The 14,663-nt window shown below is 42.0% G+C and overlaps 1 protein-coding gene across 2 annotated transcripts in view; it reads left to right on the top strand.

Moving 5' to 3' along the window:
* The window catches only part of tmem104 (transmembrane protein 104), a 73,517-nt gene that overhangs the window by 14,672 nt on the left and 44,182 nt on the right, over positions 1-14,663 (top strand). For both annotated transcript variants that reach the window (XM_030736421.1, XM_030736422.1), the window contains exons 7-8: positions 8,772-8,871; positions 13,087-13,183. In XM_030736421.1, the coding sequence (XP_030592281.1) occupies positions 8,772-8,871; positions 13,087-13,183 (197 nt within the window). The remainder of the gene's footprint in view (positions 1-8,771; positions 8,872-13,086; positions 13,184-14,663) is intronic.

The raw sequence follows: 14,663 nt of genomic DNA on the forward strand, positions 1-14,663 counted from the left end.
TGTTAAGTGCTGCATTCTTTTTAATGGCCAGCAGGGGCGACTCCTCTGGCTGCAGAAACAGCGGCCCTCGGCACGTTTGCTCAGTGAACACTTTTCTCATGTTTTATGGGGTCAGTTGTTGGTTTAGCATGAAGGTCAAATTTTATATGGCTTCATTAAACATGCAAAATTTATTGTGTTTAAAAAAATTCAGCTGAACTGAAATTTTTTTTTTCTAATTTGGTTTAATCAAAAAGTAAAATGCAGACTAAAGCATGACCACTTTATCAGCTTATACAAGCTAACTGCCTACGTATTTGCTGCCTTAATAACGGCTGATAAATGAAAATAAAAAAACAAAACAAAGAAGTGACGGGAGAGGCTCTCTTCAATTGTTGTTGTTGTTGCATACTTTGTCCACCAGTGGGCACTCTGCAGCTTCCCTTTTGGCAACATTTGTTTAGAATGCCACAACGACAACCAGCTGATCCGAGGAGAGTCGGACTGGGATATCAGATTTTTAAATCACCAGATATCAGTGTCTGCCATAATAATCTTATGCTGCACTACATGTGAGCCTTGGAAAGTTATGGTAAATATAAAAAATGTATCAATATTTGGCTCAGCTGCAGCTGGGATGGACACTCTGCTCTAGTTACTTTTTTCAGGAAACTGAGTACACAAAAAGTAAAATAGCTCTGTGTGTCAGACGTCATTGGGAAAGATGCACAACATGCAGATGACGATGACTAATTTCCGATAGTAGACTGCTCTTTATTCTTATCAGGCAGCGTAACAAAAGGGACAAAATGGTTGAGGAAAAATAAATTATAGCGTGCTTGACTTTCTGTTGGGACACTGGTTTTTGTCCAGTTGGAGCTACTGTGTCAGATAAAACTGACTGTTGCCATCCATCTATCCATTCTCTTCCGTTTATCTGGGGCCGGGTCGCGGGGGCAGGAGCCTAAGCAGAGAAGCCCAGGCTTCCCTCTCCCCAGCCACCTCCTCCAGCTCATCCGGAGCGACCCCAAGGCGTTCCCAGGCCAGCCGAGAGATATAATTTCCCCAGCATGTCCTGGGTCTAGCATGGGGCCTCCTTCCGGTGGGACATGCCCGGAACACCTCACCCAAGAGGCGGCCAGGAGGCATCCTAATCAGATGTCCGAGCCACCTCAACTGGCTCCTTTCGATGTGGAGGAGCAGCAGCTCTACTCTGAGCCCCTCCCGGATGGTTGCACTCCTCACCTTATCTCTAAGGGAGAGACCAGCCACCCCTCGAAGGAAACTCATTTCTGCCGCTTGTATTCATGATCTTATTCTTTCGGTCACTACCCATGACCATAGGTGAGGATAGGAATGTAGATCGACCGGTAAATCGAGAGCTTCGCTTTTACACTAAGCTCCCTCTTCACCACAACAGACGGTGCAGCATCCGCATCACTGCAGAAGCAGTGATCCATCTGATCCACCTGATCCATCTGTCGATCTCCCGCTCCCTTCTCCCTTTCACTCGTGAACAAGACCCCGAGATACTTGAACTCCTCCGCTTGTGGCAGGAACTTGTCCCTGGGCTGGAGAGGGCAACATGACTGCTGCCCATGATGCCCATTTTTATTCCAGGCTTGAACTGAGAGCCTCTGTTGGCAGGAATTGACTGTGATCGCGTTGATGTCGTGTAGTTTAAACCCAGCTTTAAATTAAAAGCCTGATTCACTTATTCAAACGCATGCATGCAGCACTTTCGTCATTTCCACACTGATCACGCTTTAACCTGCAAGCAACGCCTTCATTAAACCAAAGACCTTCTGATTGTTGGACGACCCGCTCCAACATCTAAAGCTGACTGCAGAGGGGTGTTTCAGGCAAACCTCATAATAAAAACCTATACAACAGACTTAATGGTAAGGAAAACCCTAAAAATCCTGATATGTGGACTTTATTGGGTGCTTTAATTAGTGTGAGGAAACTCATTGATGGAAAGCAGTTTGGCACTCATTCAGCGAGCCACTTAACTTCACACGACCTTTACCTGCTCAGGCTAATTCCAATTCGGGTAAACACCTCCTGAGGACTGATACAGCTGTTAGGAAACATACTGGTCACTGAAGTACAAATGAAAACCACTCTACAGTCTGTTTGTCTCTTAGACTCAGCACATTTTTAGCATTCCTCTCAGGCTGCATGTAAGTGTGTTGAGCTTTTTTTCTGGAGACACATCATTAAAGGTTGCTGCAGTTTAGTTCAAAGTGGTTACTTCATTAAGGTGGACCTATTATGCTTTCTCTTGTTTTCTGACATGTGCTATTCTAGCAGTGGATGTTCATGTTAAATGTAGCCAGAGTTGTAGCTCATGTAGCTATATTTGAAATCTTCTGAAACTTGGCACAAATACTCTTTCTGTAAGGCTCTACAAAATAGGAGAGACAGAATTTGACTTTTATATTACTTTTACATTTATTTTATTATTTTTTTTATGAACTTTTGAGAAATGCTGTGCTTTGATGCTTACCTTAAATGCCTACATCTCCCTTATTTGTCCTCATATTCTTCTGAAACTTGTCATGAATATGAATATTTGACAGCACAGTCATCTCAGACCTCAAGCCCCACCCACTTGCTATTCAGATTTTGTATTTGGCCAATCAGAAGAAAGTTGGCTTAAAGAGACAGGCTAAAGCAAATTGTTTCAGTCAGATAACCTGAGTGGCTGCACCGAGGCTTAGTATGAGATAAAGTAGGATTATTTTGAACTGCGAATCATGCAAAGCTGCATTAGGAGAGTCTAAGAATAAAAGTATGGGGCACAACTGAGCCACATTAATCATTCAGTCAAACATATGAAGACTACCTCAACAATTTTGATAATGTACGAATTGTTTAAAATACCAAAAATATTTTCCATCTCTCCAAATGATTTATGATTATAAATTAAATGAAGTTTCTCAGACATCAATACTAATCTGCCATTCTGGGCTGAAAACGTTTCATTTTTTATTTTCTTGACAAGACAGTCAAGAAAAATCAGTTAACCAATAATGAGGGGGAATAAAGTGAGCTATGTGTTATTAATATTTTGGCCTTGTATTTCAGTCACTGTTTATCCAATGTTTATAGCTTTGTTTTTTTTCTAAAATTAAAAATGTAAGTGAAAGGTAATCCCAGCCTATCTATTGGGAGTTATTGATAGTCAGTTTAGAAATGCCTTGGCCATGCAGTTCTTTTCCTTTTAGAAGCGACAGCTTAATCCAAAGTCCACAAAAACAACACTAAGTTGTGAAGGATTATGGGTGTAAGGAGACAGATGTTGACATCTGACAGCCAGCAGTTGTCTTTTCTTGGAAAGCAGCGTAAAACAAAATCAGCTGAGGGCAGACTGCAATCTTTACTGACAGGCGTATTCAGGACTCTTCATGTGTTATTAACAAAAATGGATGCAAACAAACGCCTTCACGCTGTGCTGAAGTTACAGGACTTTAAAGCAGGTTTATCACCTCCCTCAATTCTTCAAAGACCCGTAGGCGTGATTGCACACTGTCTTGCTGTCCTGCGCCTTTGCAGGCAATTAGGCATCTCTCCTGCTGTTGCATAGGCACTCTTAGAGGGCATTCAATTTCCTCCTGGGCTGAAATTGACGTGGCGGTGGCAGCAGCGGTAAGGCAGGCTTGGAATAAGGCCATGGATATCGTATCAGCCTGACCTGCAGCCACTGACAGGAATGTTGATGGAGGCTGGTTTATCTGCACCACTGGAAAGGTGCTACTATAACCTTCACATTGATGATTTGAAAGTTGATTAGAAGACGACTTTGGCTAAAGTCACAAAGGCAGAGAGAGGCGAACGGAGGGCTGTGCATGGATCAGCATCTTGTCTAAGCTTTTCTTTCCTTTGTGGTATGATTTGCCGTTTATCCGTCGCTGTGCAAACAGAAGGATTGTTTCTTCAACGTTAGCCGTCCTTCCCCTGACATATGGAGCTCCATGGACGTGAATACTAATTTCCTCTGTTGTAACACAGACCTATGTCTTTAATGAGAGCCAAACACAAGCACATCCATTTTTAATACTTGAGTGACTTTTGCGTAAATGTCATACTTGTGCGTGGAGAGCACTGGCAAAATGAAAATCAGCAGTGCCAGAGCCACTGGGAAGATAAATGGACATGTTTGCTCCAGCGTGCATCGCAATCATTTTCTGTCAGTCACCAGTTTAATAGTTTCTGCACCAAATTTGTGGAATGTACAATTTAATTTCAAAGTTTGGTTGTAATGACTTGCTGTGATCCACACAGCAGATCAGTAGCACAAATTCAGTCCTGCTCCATGAAGCCTTTAAGTCATCAAAATGAAACCAAACGAGGCCTGTTCGGTCCAGCTTCCTCTACTTTCTGGTGGCTTATATGCTCGGTTGGGGTCATAATCTGTCCCCTTGTACAACTGCAGGCTTTTGTCTGTTGACTTGCAGTACTTTCATCCATCTGAACAGCACTGTCTCCCATTGATTCAACAATAGATAATGCTCTTGCTTTTATTTTGCTAACCAGCAGCACTTCCTGTCTTGTGCTTTCCTTGCCTGTATTTGTTGTCATGATGGTCCTTGATATCCTTCAGCTGCCTCTCCAGACACTCTCTTGTCCCATGGTCTCAAGAACTCCAACTCCACTGTCTTGGATTGCCCGAGCAGAGGACTGAAGAACTCCAGTCGGATCTCCAGTCTTCTGCTCTGGAGATCCAATATTAGCTGGAGGGTCGGTCACTCTTTAAAATCTGGAGCTGATGGAGAACTGCTTCTGCTGCCTTAAAACTTTTATGCTCACCGTTCTCACCCCAGATGTGCTGTAATTACTGCTGATTGTTGATGCTGACAAACTCGGAGACTTTCTGCAGATGTGGAAAAGCCAAGCGTCTGAAGTAATTCCTGTCCATGATTTCCTCTGCTGCTCTTCCTGCAGCATATCGTGATAAGACCTGTCATTTAGAAGACTATAGCGAGTTGAGTCACAGTTTGCAGGGGCAATCACCGATGTTTGTGGTTGCTATGTGATTAAAGTTTTCCATAGTTTGATTGCCCCCATTGCTGCAGGGATTAACTATACTTGTTCAGGTAGCGCCATCATCCCTACTCAATGCAGACTGTGTGGCCGAAATGCAAAAACAAGCCGTGCTGCAGCTAAATATGAGAGACTCTGGGAGTTTGTCCCTTTTTAAACAGATATCAGCTGAACAGATAAAACAATATCAAGTCATGTTTGCAGAGCTCTTTATCATTCAGACCTGTAGCTCTATGTGTAAACGGCTCACGTGTTGCTCCTCCATTCTCCACCTTGCCTTCCCCACACACAGCGGAGTCTTTCATCAATAAATGTGAGAGAGAAAAACTTTCATCTCTGCAAACACACAGTTATGTTAAGCTGAAATGCATGTTGGAGATGGTGAAAGGAGATATATTTGGTGAGAATAGACCTTTTTCATGGCTCTTGTCAAGGAGCCTATCTCAGCTGTCTTATTTTCATAATTATTTTAGGACCTAAATGGTATCGGTTTATCAGTACAACTGCTCTGTAGTCTTAACTAAATGTGGTCTTTGTGCTGTTCTCTCTGACTCCTCACGGGCAGGTTTTCATGTCTGCTGTCAGTCAGGGGGAATATGTTGATGGATAGCGATGATTTTTCACAGCCACATGAAATCCTGAGCTCCTACAAGAAGGCCCAATTTATAGCCTGTTAGCCTGCGGCTCGGGGTAATTGGGAAAAATTAGTTGCAGTGCTGTGAAGGCCTGCATGCCCGTGGTTATGCGGAGTGCCTGCCTTGCTATCACTTACCGACTGCAGGAGCAGAACGTAACCTGTTTCTCAATGATAAGTCTCATCTGTCTTCAAATTATTAATGCATGTCCAGTGTGAACCTGAACTTGACCATTTTAAGGTCGTTCACTCTACATATGGGATTGCATGGAAATTCTGACCTTATTATTCCTGCACCTACAGTTTCTGATTGTTCCGAGCTCCGATCAAGTAATATAGATGACGATGACCCATAGTCACGTAGACATCCCGGTCTCTTTTAGTTATGTAAAGTGTAGTAACCTCTGTGTGTGAACGCCTGTCTCAATACAGACATGATCAGCAGGTTATGCTCTAAGCACCCCCCATGATTCAGTAGCTTGTTGAACCACCTTCAGCAGCAATAACTTGAAGTAATCATTTTCTGCATGACTTTCCCACACATCCTTGTGGAGTAACTTTGGCTCATTCTTCTTTACGGTGTTGCTTGAATTCATTGAGATTTGAAGCACTAATTTATTCTCAGGTCTCTGAAGGTCCTGCCACACCATTTCAGCCTGGGGCCAGACTCTGACTGGGCCATTGCAGCACCTTGAATCTTGATTCACACAAGTCTTGTGGTGTGTTCAGATGCACCTTTGCAAACCTAAGCTGTGCTGCCATGTTCTTCTTCGAGAGAAGAGGCTTCTTTCTTTTGGTGACCCTTCCAAACAAACCATACTTGTTCAGTTTATTTCTAATTGTACTGTCATGAACTTTAACCTCTAACATGTTAACTGAGGCTGGTAGACTCTAATATGGCACTCTTGTTTTTGCAGTTACTCTGCTCATTGCACGATCTGACCTTGGGGTAAATTTGCTGGGACGGCCGCTCCTCTGAGAATCGTGACATTGTGTTAACGCACACCTGGATACTCATATTGCCAAAACGTCTGCTTTTCTAGAGATGCTCACACTTGTTGATGATCAAGTGCAGTTGATTAGCAGCACCTGGTCACTATTACCCTCCTAATCCCCATGGAAGCAGTAAAGGTGTACTTAGTTTTTTTCACACAACTTCATAAAGTGAATACTTTATCATGATTGTCTTTATTCTTAACAGAACAAACAATTGACTGTGACATACATTGTACATATGCTAATAAAATGTAATGGGTATGTTATGTTGTGACACTTTATAGACCACATAATTAATTGTTTAATTTTGTTGTCTGGATAATAACCAGCACACTCTAATGGGGTATCGGCTAAATTAGACTTGGATTACTCTGTTAGGGCTCCAGACTCTAATGCTGGATCCTGACTGGTGTAAGTCAGCTGACAGCTTTAATTATAACTAGATGAATAGTTGTTTGTTAGGCTGCCACTTCCTTGTGTTTTCAACTTCTATCAGTGCTTAATTTAACTGTTTGATGGGCACCCTCAGCCTTTAAAGAAGCAGTGCAGACCTTAAAGCTGTAAGTCTGTCAACTTTTATTTCTTTTTAATCGACTCTGTGCTCTAATTTCCTTGGCAGTAATGAATTAGCTGAGGGGTCCGGTTGTGACGGTTTAAACCCCTTCTAAGAATTCAAGAGGATGATGGATGTGTGGTGCACCGTGTTGATGTGTCTGCTGGTAAAGGCTCTCGATCTTGGCTGGATGGAGAGGAGGAGGACAGAACTTTTGCAGAGTAAAGGCTGATGAGAAAAATTTCCTTCATGGAGTGATTATTTTTTTTAATTAGCACTATTAATATTTTTCAGTGAACCGGTAAGACGTGCCTACGCTGTGCAGGCGGCTGTCCCAGAAAAGGGATGGAGGGATGTAATGAGTAGAGGTGTAGATGAGAGTACATTTTAATAGAGATGGCAAGGTTTCACTCTCGTGGTCCGCCGGCTATATTTCATGGTGAAACGTTGAGAAGGCTGCTAAAAATGAAAAATGTGTCTGCTTGTCACTTATCGATCTCATGTTACTTCCTGAACCTGCTGATTTTATTCACATAGAAAAAGCAAATCATAAACTTCAATAGGGAGCAGCACGTACGCACAAGGGTGACCCACACCAAGCTGTGGCTTCTCTGTCCCAGTGTCTGTCGCCAGACTGTTAATCCCTGATGACACATTTAAATGTCCATCATTTGTTGGGTTGCCATCTGCACTCAGTCTGGATCCAAGTTGTCCTTATACACCTCACCAAGCCTGAAAACCAACCATCCATCAACGCGCTACCTTTCTTTGAGGACAAGAGTAGTGGTCTTGTAGGCTGGATGTTTGTGTAATAGTTTCTGCAGTTAGAACTGAGCATGAAAGCAAAACTGTCGATTTATAGGTCAGTCTGTGTTCCTACCCTCAACTGTGGTCTTGAGCTTTGTTTAATGACCAAAAGAATGAGACACTGATACAAGAGGTGGAATTGAGCTTCCTCTGAGGGGTGTCTGGGCTCAGCCTTAGAGAGAGGATGAAGAGCTTTGTCATTAAGGAGGAGCTCAGCGTAGAGTTTGCTCCACATCGAAAGGAGCCAGTTGATATGGGTTGGGCATCTGACCAGGATGCCTCCTAGGTGTTCCAGGCATTTCCTGCTGGGAGGAGGCCCCAGGAGATGATATCTCTCAGCTAAACTGGGAATGCCTTTGTGTCTTCTGGTACAGCTGTAGGAGAGGGCCAGACGGAGGTCTGGGCATCTCTAGTTAAACCACTGCCCTGGTGACTCAAACCTGGACATGGATGGAGGAATAGGTTAATGGATTGATTGACTGACTGGGCTGATTGATTTCTTTTAGTGAAGATAACTCCAGAGCCACACTAAAGGACCCAATGTGGATGAATTTGATCCTTAAATTTTATTTTATTCTGAAGTTTTATTTGTAGTTGACTGTAGAGACTTGGTAGAAGATGTGTGGACAAAGCATGTACAGCAGGTTAAAGGACAAGACAAAGAGGAGATTCTTTCATAGGACTGACTGACAAATGTTTAGTTACAACCAGACTGTTGCTATGACTAACATCCCTGGCTTTTCATTTGTCTTTCAGTTGGCGTCAATATGTTCTACATCTGCATCATAGTCTATCTTTATGGAGACCTGGCCATCTACGCAGCGGCTGTGCCGATATCGCTGATGGAAGTTGCCTGGTAGGATCGGTATATTTTTTTTTAAATCACATTTATGCTTAGCCTTTATTTTGAAATAAAGGCTAATCCTTTTATTTTTGATGTAGACTGAAAACATTTGGTTTGACACCAAAAACTCAATATGAGACAAAAGATCAGCATCTCAGCTTTTATTTCCATGTATTTGGATCTGATACACAGTTCAGAAGAGAGCTCATTTTATCTGAACTCACCCATTTTTCTTGTGAGCAAAGGTATTGGAACAAATAAACTTAAAATAGATTAAAGTGAATAAGACTTAATATTTAGTTAGCTTCAGGTCACTATTAGTTTGGTTGTGTCTTTAAAGTGACAGACAAGATGTTTCTGTAGACTTCTGAATTCACTGTACTGCTGCCATGATGGGTGACATTATCATTGAATATTAATGTAAATAAAAAAATTTTAAAAATTAAGTGAGGAGCCTTAAAGAATTTCTAGAGCAGCCTCCTGATAGCCGGTTCTAGTAGTTGAAGGTGATGCTGTCTTTTGGTATTCCTATGGAAATTTCAGTTTTCTAATTTATGGTTTGGAAACAGGCACCATCAAGGGAGTGTCTCTTGTTGTATATCCTTAACTGGAATATTAGCATGCGTTAGTGTATTAATGAAGGTTACAAAATATCTTCTTACAGCCTCTGACAGTGGACTCATCTCTGTGCTTGTCCTGTTAGACCTCAGTGCAGCGTTTGATACTGTTGACCATAAAATTTTATTATAGCGATTAGAGCATGCCATATGTATTTAATGTACTGCGCTGCAGTGATTTGAGTCATATTTGTCTAATAGACTTGAATTTGTTCATGTAAATGGGGAGTCTTCTTCCTACCTTAATTATGGAGTTCCACAGGGTTCTGTGCTAGGACCAATTTTATTTACACTATACATGCTTCCCAGCTTTATCTAACACTGTGAGAAATCTTGGAGTCATTTTTGACCAGGATATGTCCTTCAAGTAAGCGCAGTATTTCTAAAATTAGAAACATCCTTTCTCAGACTGATGCTGAAAAGCTAATTCATGCAGTTATTACTTCTAGGCTGGACTATTGTAATTCATTATTATCAGGCTGTCCTAAAAGCTCCCTGAAAAGCCTTCAGCTGATCCAAAATGCTGCAGCTAGAGTACTGACAGGGACTAGAAAGAGAGAGCAGATTTCTCCCATATTGGCTTCTCTTCATTGGCTCCCTGTTAAATCTAGAATAGAATTTGAAATCCTTCTCCTCACCTACAAGGTCTTGAATAATCAGGCCCCATCTTATCTCAAAGACCTCATAGTACCATATCACCCCAACAGAGCACTTCTCTCTCAGACTGCTGGCTTACTTGTGGTTCCTAGGATACTTAAGAGTAGAATGGGAGGCAGAGCCTTCAGCTTTCAGGCGCCTCTTCTGTGGAACCAGCTCCCAGCTTGGATTCAGGAGACAGACACCCTCTCTATTTTTAAGATTAGGCTTAAAACTTTCCTTTATGATAAAGTTTATAGTTAGGGCTGGCTCAGGTGACCCTGAACCTTCCCTAAATTATGCTGCAATAGGCCCAGTCTGCTGGGGGGGTTCCTGTGATGTTTCTTCTTCACTCACCTCTTTTCACTCTGTTTCTACACCACTGTGCAGTTAGTCATTAATCTCTGGCTCTGCTCCACAGTGTGTCTTTCCCCCCCCCCAGATGACTGCCCCTCCCTGAGTCTGGTTCTGCTGGAGGTTTCTTCCTGTTAAAAGGGAGTTTTTCTTCCCGCTATTGTAGGGCTGCAACGATTCGTCAACATATAATGTCGACTACAAAAATTAGTCATTGTGGAATTTTGTCGATTTTGTAACTGCAATACACTGCAGGAACATATGGGGGCAGTATTGCCAATTGCCTAATCGTTGACTAATCGAAAAAATAATTGACAGATTTGTCAGCTACTAAAATAATCTTTAGTTGCAGCCCTACACTGTTGCCAGGTGCTTGCTCATAGGGGGTCATCTGATAGTTGGGCTTTTCTCAGTATGATTGTAGGGTATTTGCCTTATAATAAATAGTGTTTGGAGGTGACTGTTGTTGGGATTTGGCGCTAACTAAATGAAAATAGAATTTATTTGAATTGAAGTCTTAAAGGGGGAGAAGCTTAAATGGCTTGTTCCAGGCAGTGGATGAACTGAGGGGCTGCACCAAAGCTCAGCATAAGAGGAATAAGAATTATTATGAACTGTGAGTCACACAAAGCTGCTGTAGTAGAGTCCAAGCCTAAAAATATGGAGCTGAGAATAAACATAATGGGCCCATTAAGATGTGTTTTTTTTTTTATTTTTTTTTTTACATTTTCTACATGAAGAACATTCAGAACATTTTTGCTTTCAGTTTTGGCAGGATGAAGCACATCTGTCTTTTTCACATTGGCTCCTCTGTCCTCTCACTTTAGTCCCGGTGTGACCTGCTGAACTCGAGATTAAGACAATAAAGCCACGCTGACAGAGGCCTTTAGGCCTGCTCACCTCTTACTGGCGCTCCTGGCAACTCAGTCATGTTGATTTGCTTCCAGAAAGGTTTTTATTGCAAGTGTCTGGCTGAAAATGAGGTATTTCATATATATATAGTTCTAGTGGACTCAGCCCTTCAGAGCCTGGATCACGGAAATAGTCATTCTCCCCTCAGTGTTGTTTTATTATTTCTGGATCGTGACAGTTAAAGTTTCTGACAGTGACGGTTTTTAGTAGTTTCGGGCAGTTTCAAAAAGTTTTAAGGAAACTATAATGCATAATCTTTTATTAACTGCCTCTGTTTTATCAGTAACTTTTTATCAGTCTTTGCAAACTATATCCACACTCAATCAGGTAAATCACGCTGTTTAGGTCAGGGTGCATTCAGGTTTTTAGATCATTTTAATCTCAATCACATTAAAACTACGTTTCTTAAGCTCTTCTTTGTTGTTCTGTTGTCTTTTCTAAAGAGCACGGCTCCACCTTGGGTGCCATTTAGCAACCGTGCTTTACAAGGCAGAGCACAAAGTAAGCAAATAAAAACAATGCAAAAAAGAAAATAAGCTGCGATGGACTTGGCCATTAATTCGTCCAGTCACCTGACCCTAGTTATTAAGATTACAGATCTCTGAATCTTACTGTTGCAGCAACACATCATCAGCAGCATCGTAAACTAACCTGTCTCAGTTTATTACCAGCTATTTTTCAGTATTAGTGGGTGAACGGTCCAACCCTTGAGTAAACATTCAGGCTGTTACTATAAAGGGTTTAAAACACAGGACTAAATGGAAGAAGAATGAAGCACTATATTTGTTTAAAATGGACCTGTTATGCTCCTTTCCGGTGCCATATTTCTGCTCTCTGACTCTGCTAGAGTAGCTTTGCATGATTTGCAGTTCAAAATGATCCTCATTCTTCCTCAGCTGGACCGTGGTGCAGCCGAGTTCAGTTCATCAGTCTGAGGAAAACCGTTCTCTCTCCTTCCTTCCTCACTTTAAGCCACTTTTCGTCTGCTCAGGGTATCGTTTTCAGCTTCTCACCACTCTGCTTGAGCTTTTTGGCTCACAGGGATAATTTGCGCACACCGACTTCATTATTAGAAATTTATGAACATGTTTGATAAGAACATGGTAACAAAAATATATGAGAGGGCAAATAAAGAAAAGCAGAAAAGGTGAACTTTAAACTTGAAGCCAAAATTGTAATTAAATTACTCTTAATAATTTGTAATAATTTTTACGTTATAAACAGTCACAGCATTAACTCTGTCCGGCCTTCTAATTGTTGTTATAGTTGTTGTTTAAAGCTGCCCGCCCCGTCCTGTCCTGGGGCGTAGTATGCTGATGCTGTCTCATTGTATTAAATTCTCCTCACTGTGGTCCCAACCCTGCTAACCTTCCAGCTACAATAAATGTGAGATGTAACTGAGACTTCAAAAGCAGTTTGCTCCGCCTGAAGGCGCAAACTGGAGACCTGCTGGTAGCGCTGACAGAACTGGATGATTTTCCTAACGCGTGCTTTGTCACGCCACAGTGACAGGGTTAGTGATTGCTTTTAAGAGGAACCCACTAAAGCTTTTCCTTTAGCCGAGTTATCCGGCTTTCATCATGTGTGAACACAGATGTTTTAAATTAGAAGCTTTATAAAAGTTTGTACTTTAGAGTTAGAGCTGTGGTGATGGTTTGGGTGTTTCACGTGGCTTAACGTGAAGCTCTGTGTTTTTGTTTGTGTGCAGCGGGAACCACTCCTGCAGCGCGGGAAGTGTGAAGTACAATGACACAGATCCGTGCTGGGGCCCTGTCACGAGGAAAGATGCGTACCGGGTGTTTCTGGTAAGCACTGACTTTTTATTTACATTTGTTTTTGGATCCGTTTCCAGCTAACAGTTGCTTTTCAAGCCTCGGGAAGTGGAACTTAGCCCAGTACTGCAGCCAAAGTCAGTTGACCTCAAAATGTTAGGACGAAGGCCAAACTGTGCTGAGCTGGCATACTGTAGCTGCACTGACAAATCCCCTCAACTTCCAACTAACCAGTGCAATCCACTAATTAAAGATTTCATTTATAGCAGTGTTTTTGTTTAAAAAGGGCAAGTCTATGTTTAAAGCCGCACCTGCTGAAAGCAGCCCACAGTCTGCTTTTACACCACAAATCTGAATGAAAACAATTAGCAGCAGCTATGTCTTTACGAAGCACGTTGCATGCCTTAATCTACTGACCGTAAACTCAAACTGATCCAACAGGAGCAAGTTCAACATAGCCAGGCTTTCTGTGTTAGCTGGCTTAACCAAACCTGAGCCCCAATCAGAGGTAACAGGTAGCACGATGGTGGTTATCGACCTTTCTTTGTTACCTGGGCTTTCTGCCTCTGAGTGCACTCACATAAAGAAAGGGACAGGTGATAGACTCAGGGCATTCAGGTCTGTCCCATACTCTAATAAAGGAGACGTGGAAATCACTTTAATTTGTTTCCAGAGTAAAGTGAAATTAATTATATTGATTGAATATTGTTGGTAAATAGCTTACAGCTTAATGGATCCATTTTATAAGCTGTTTTGCTGATTGGGCCTAAATATAAAAATATATTTATGCATTTTCTGCATCACCGACTGGTCACATGCAGATTGCCCTAACAGTGCGATGCCTACAGTTTGCATATCTGTAACTTTACTGCACGTCTTTGTTCATTCAATAACAATTTATTACAACAATCAGTGAAATTTTGGTGTTTCCAGTAAATTTAAAGCTGAAACTCTGAACATGACCTCCGCAGGTCTGTCAGCCACTTTTCATTCACAATTAGCATGACAGTTTTAGCAGTTGTAGCACCCACACATGAGAAACGCTGCTTTAAAGTGGGCTTTGGTGTTTTTTTTAAGCCTGTAACAACCAGCAGAGTAGCAGTTGCCTCTGAGTGACACAGCACAGATACTGATGGGTAGTTTGGGGGTCGTCAGCTTCTAATGACCTTGACCTCCGTGCATGTTCTCAGAGATGGAAAGCTTTGATTGCTCGGGCTCCCGTGTGTAGTCTGTTTCTCTGCCGATGCGTATTTATGACCATCGTCTGATCTGACTGTGACCAGACAGAAACATGAAGCGGTTCATGACAGAAGTACAAAGACAGTATAACAGGTTGGATTAGAAATTGTTCATTTTAGCAGTGTAAGTACAGCATGTCTTCCAGGGAGAAGTAGTCCACAGTGATGACCTCTCTGGATGTTATCTCTGGATAACAATATTTTTTCAGCCCAGCTTTTATTCCCTGTACGGATATTTTTATCTCCCGTAAGAACAAGGCGTATTGTTCCCAGCC

This window comes from Archocentrus centrarchus, chromosome 8 (genome assembly GCF_007364275.1).
Source record: "Archocentrus centrarchus isolate MPI-CPG fArcCen1 chromosome 8, fArcCen1, whole genome shotgun sequence".
In the NCBI taxonomy this organism is placed as follows: Eukaryota; Metazoa; Chordata; class Actinopteri; order Cichliformes; family Cichlidae; genus Archocentrus; species Archocentrus centrarchus.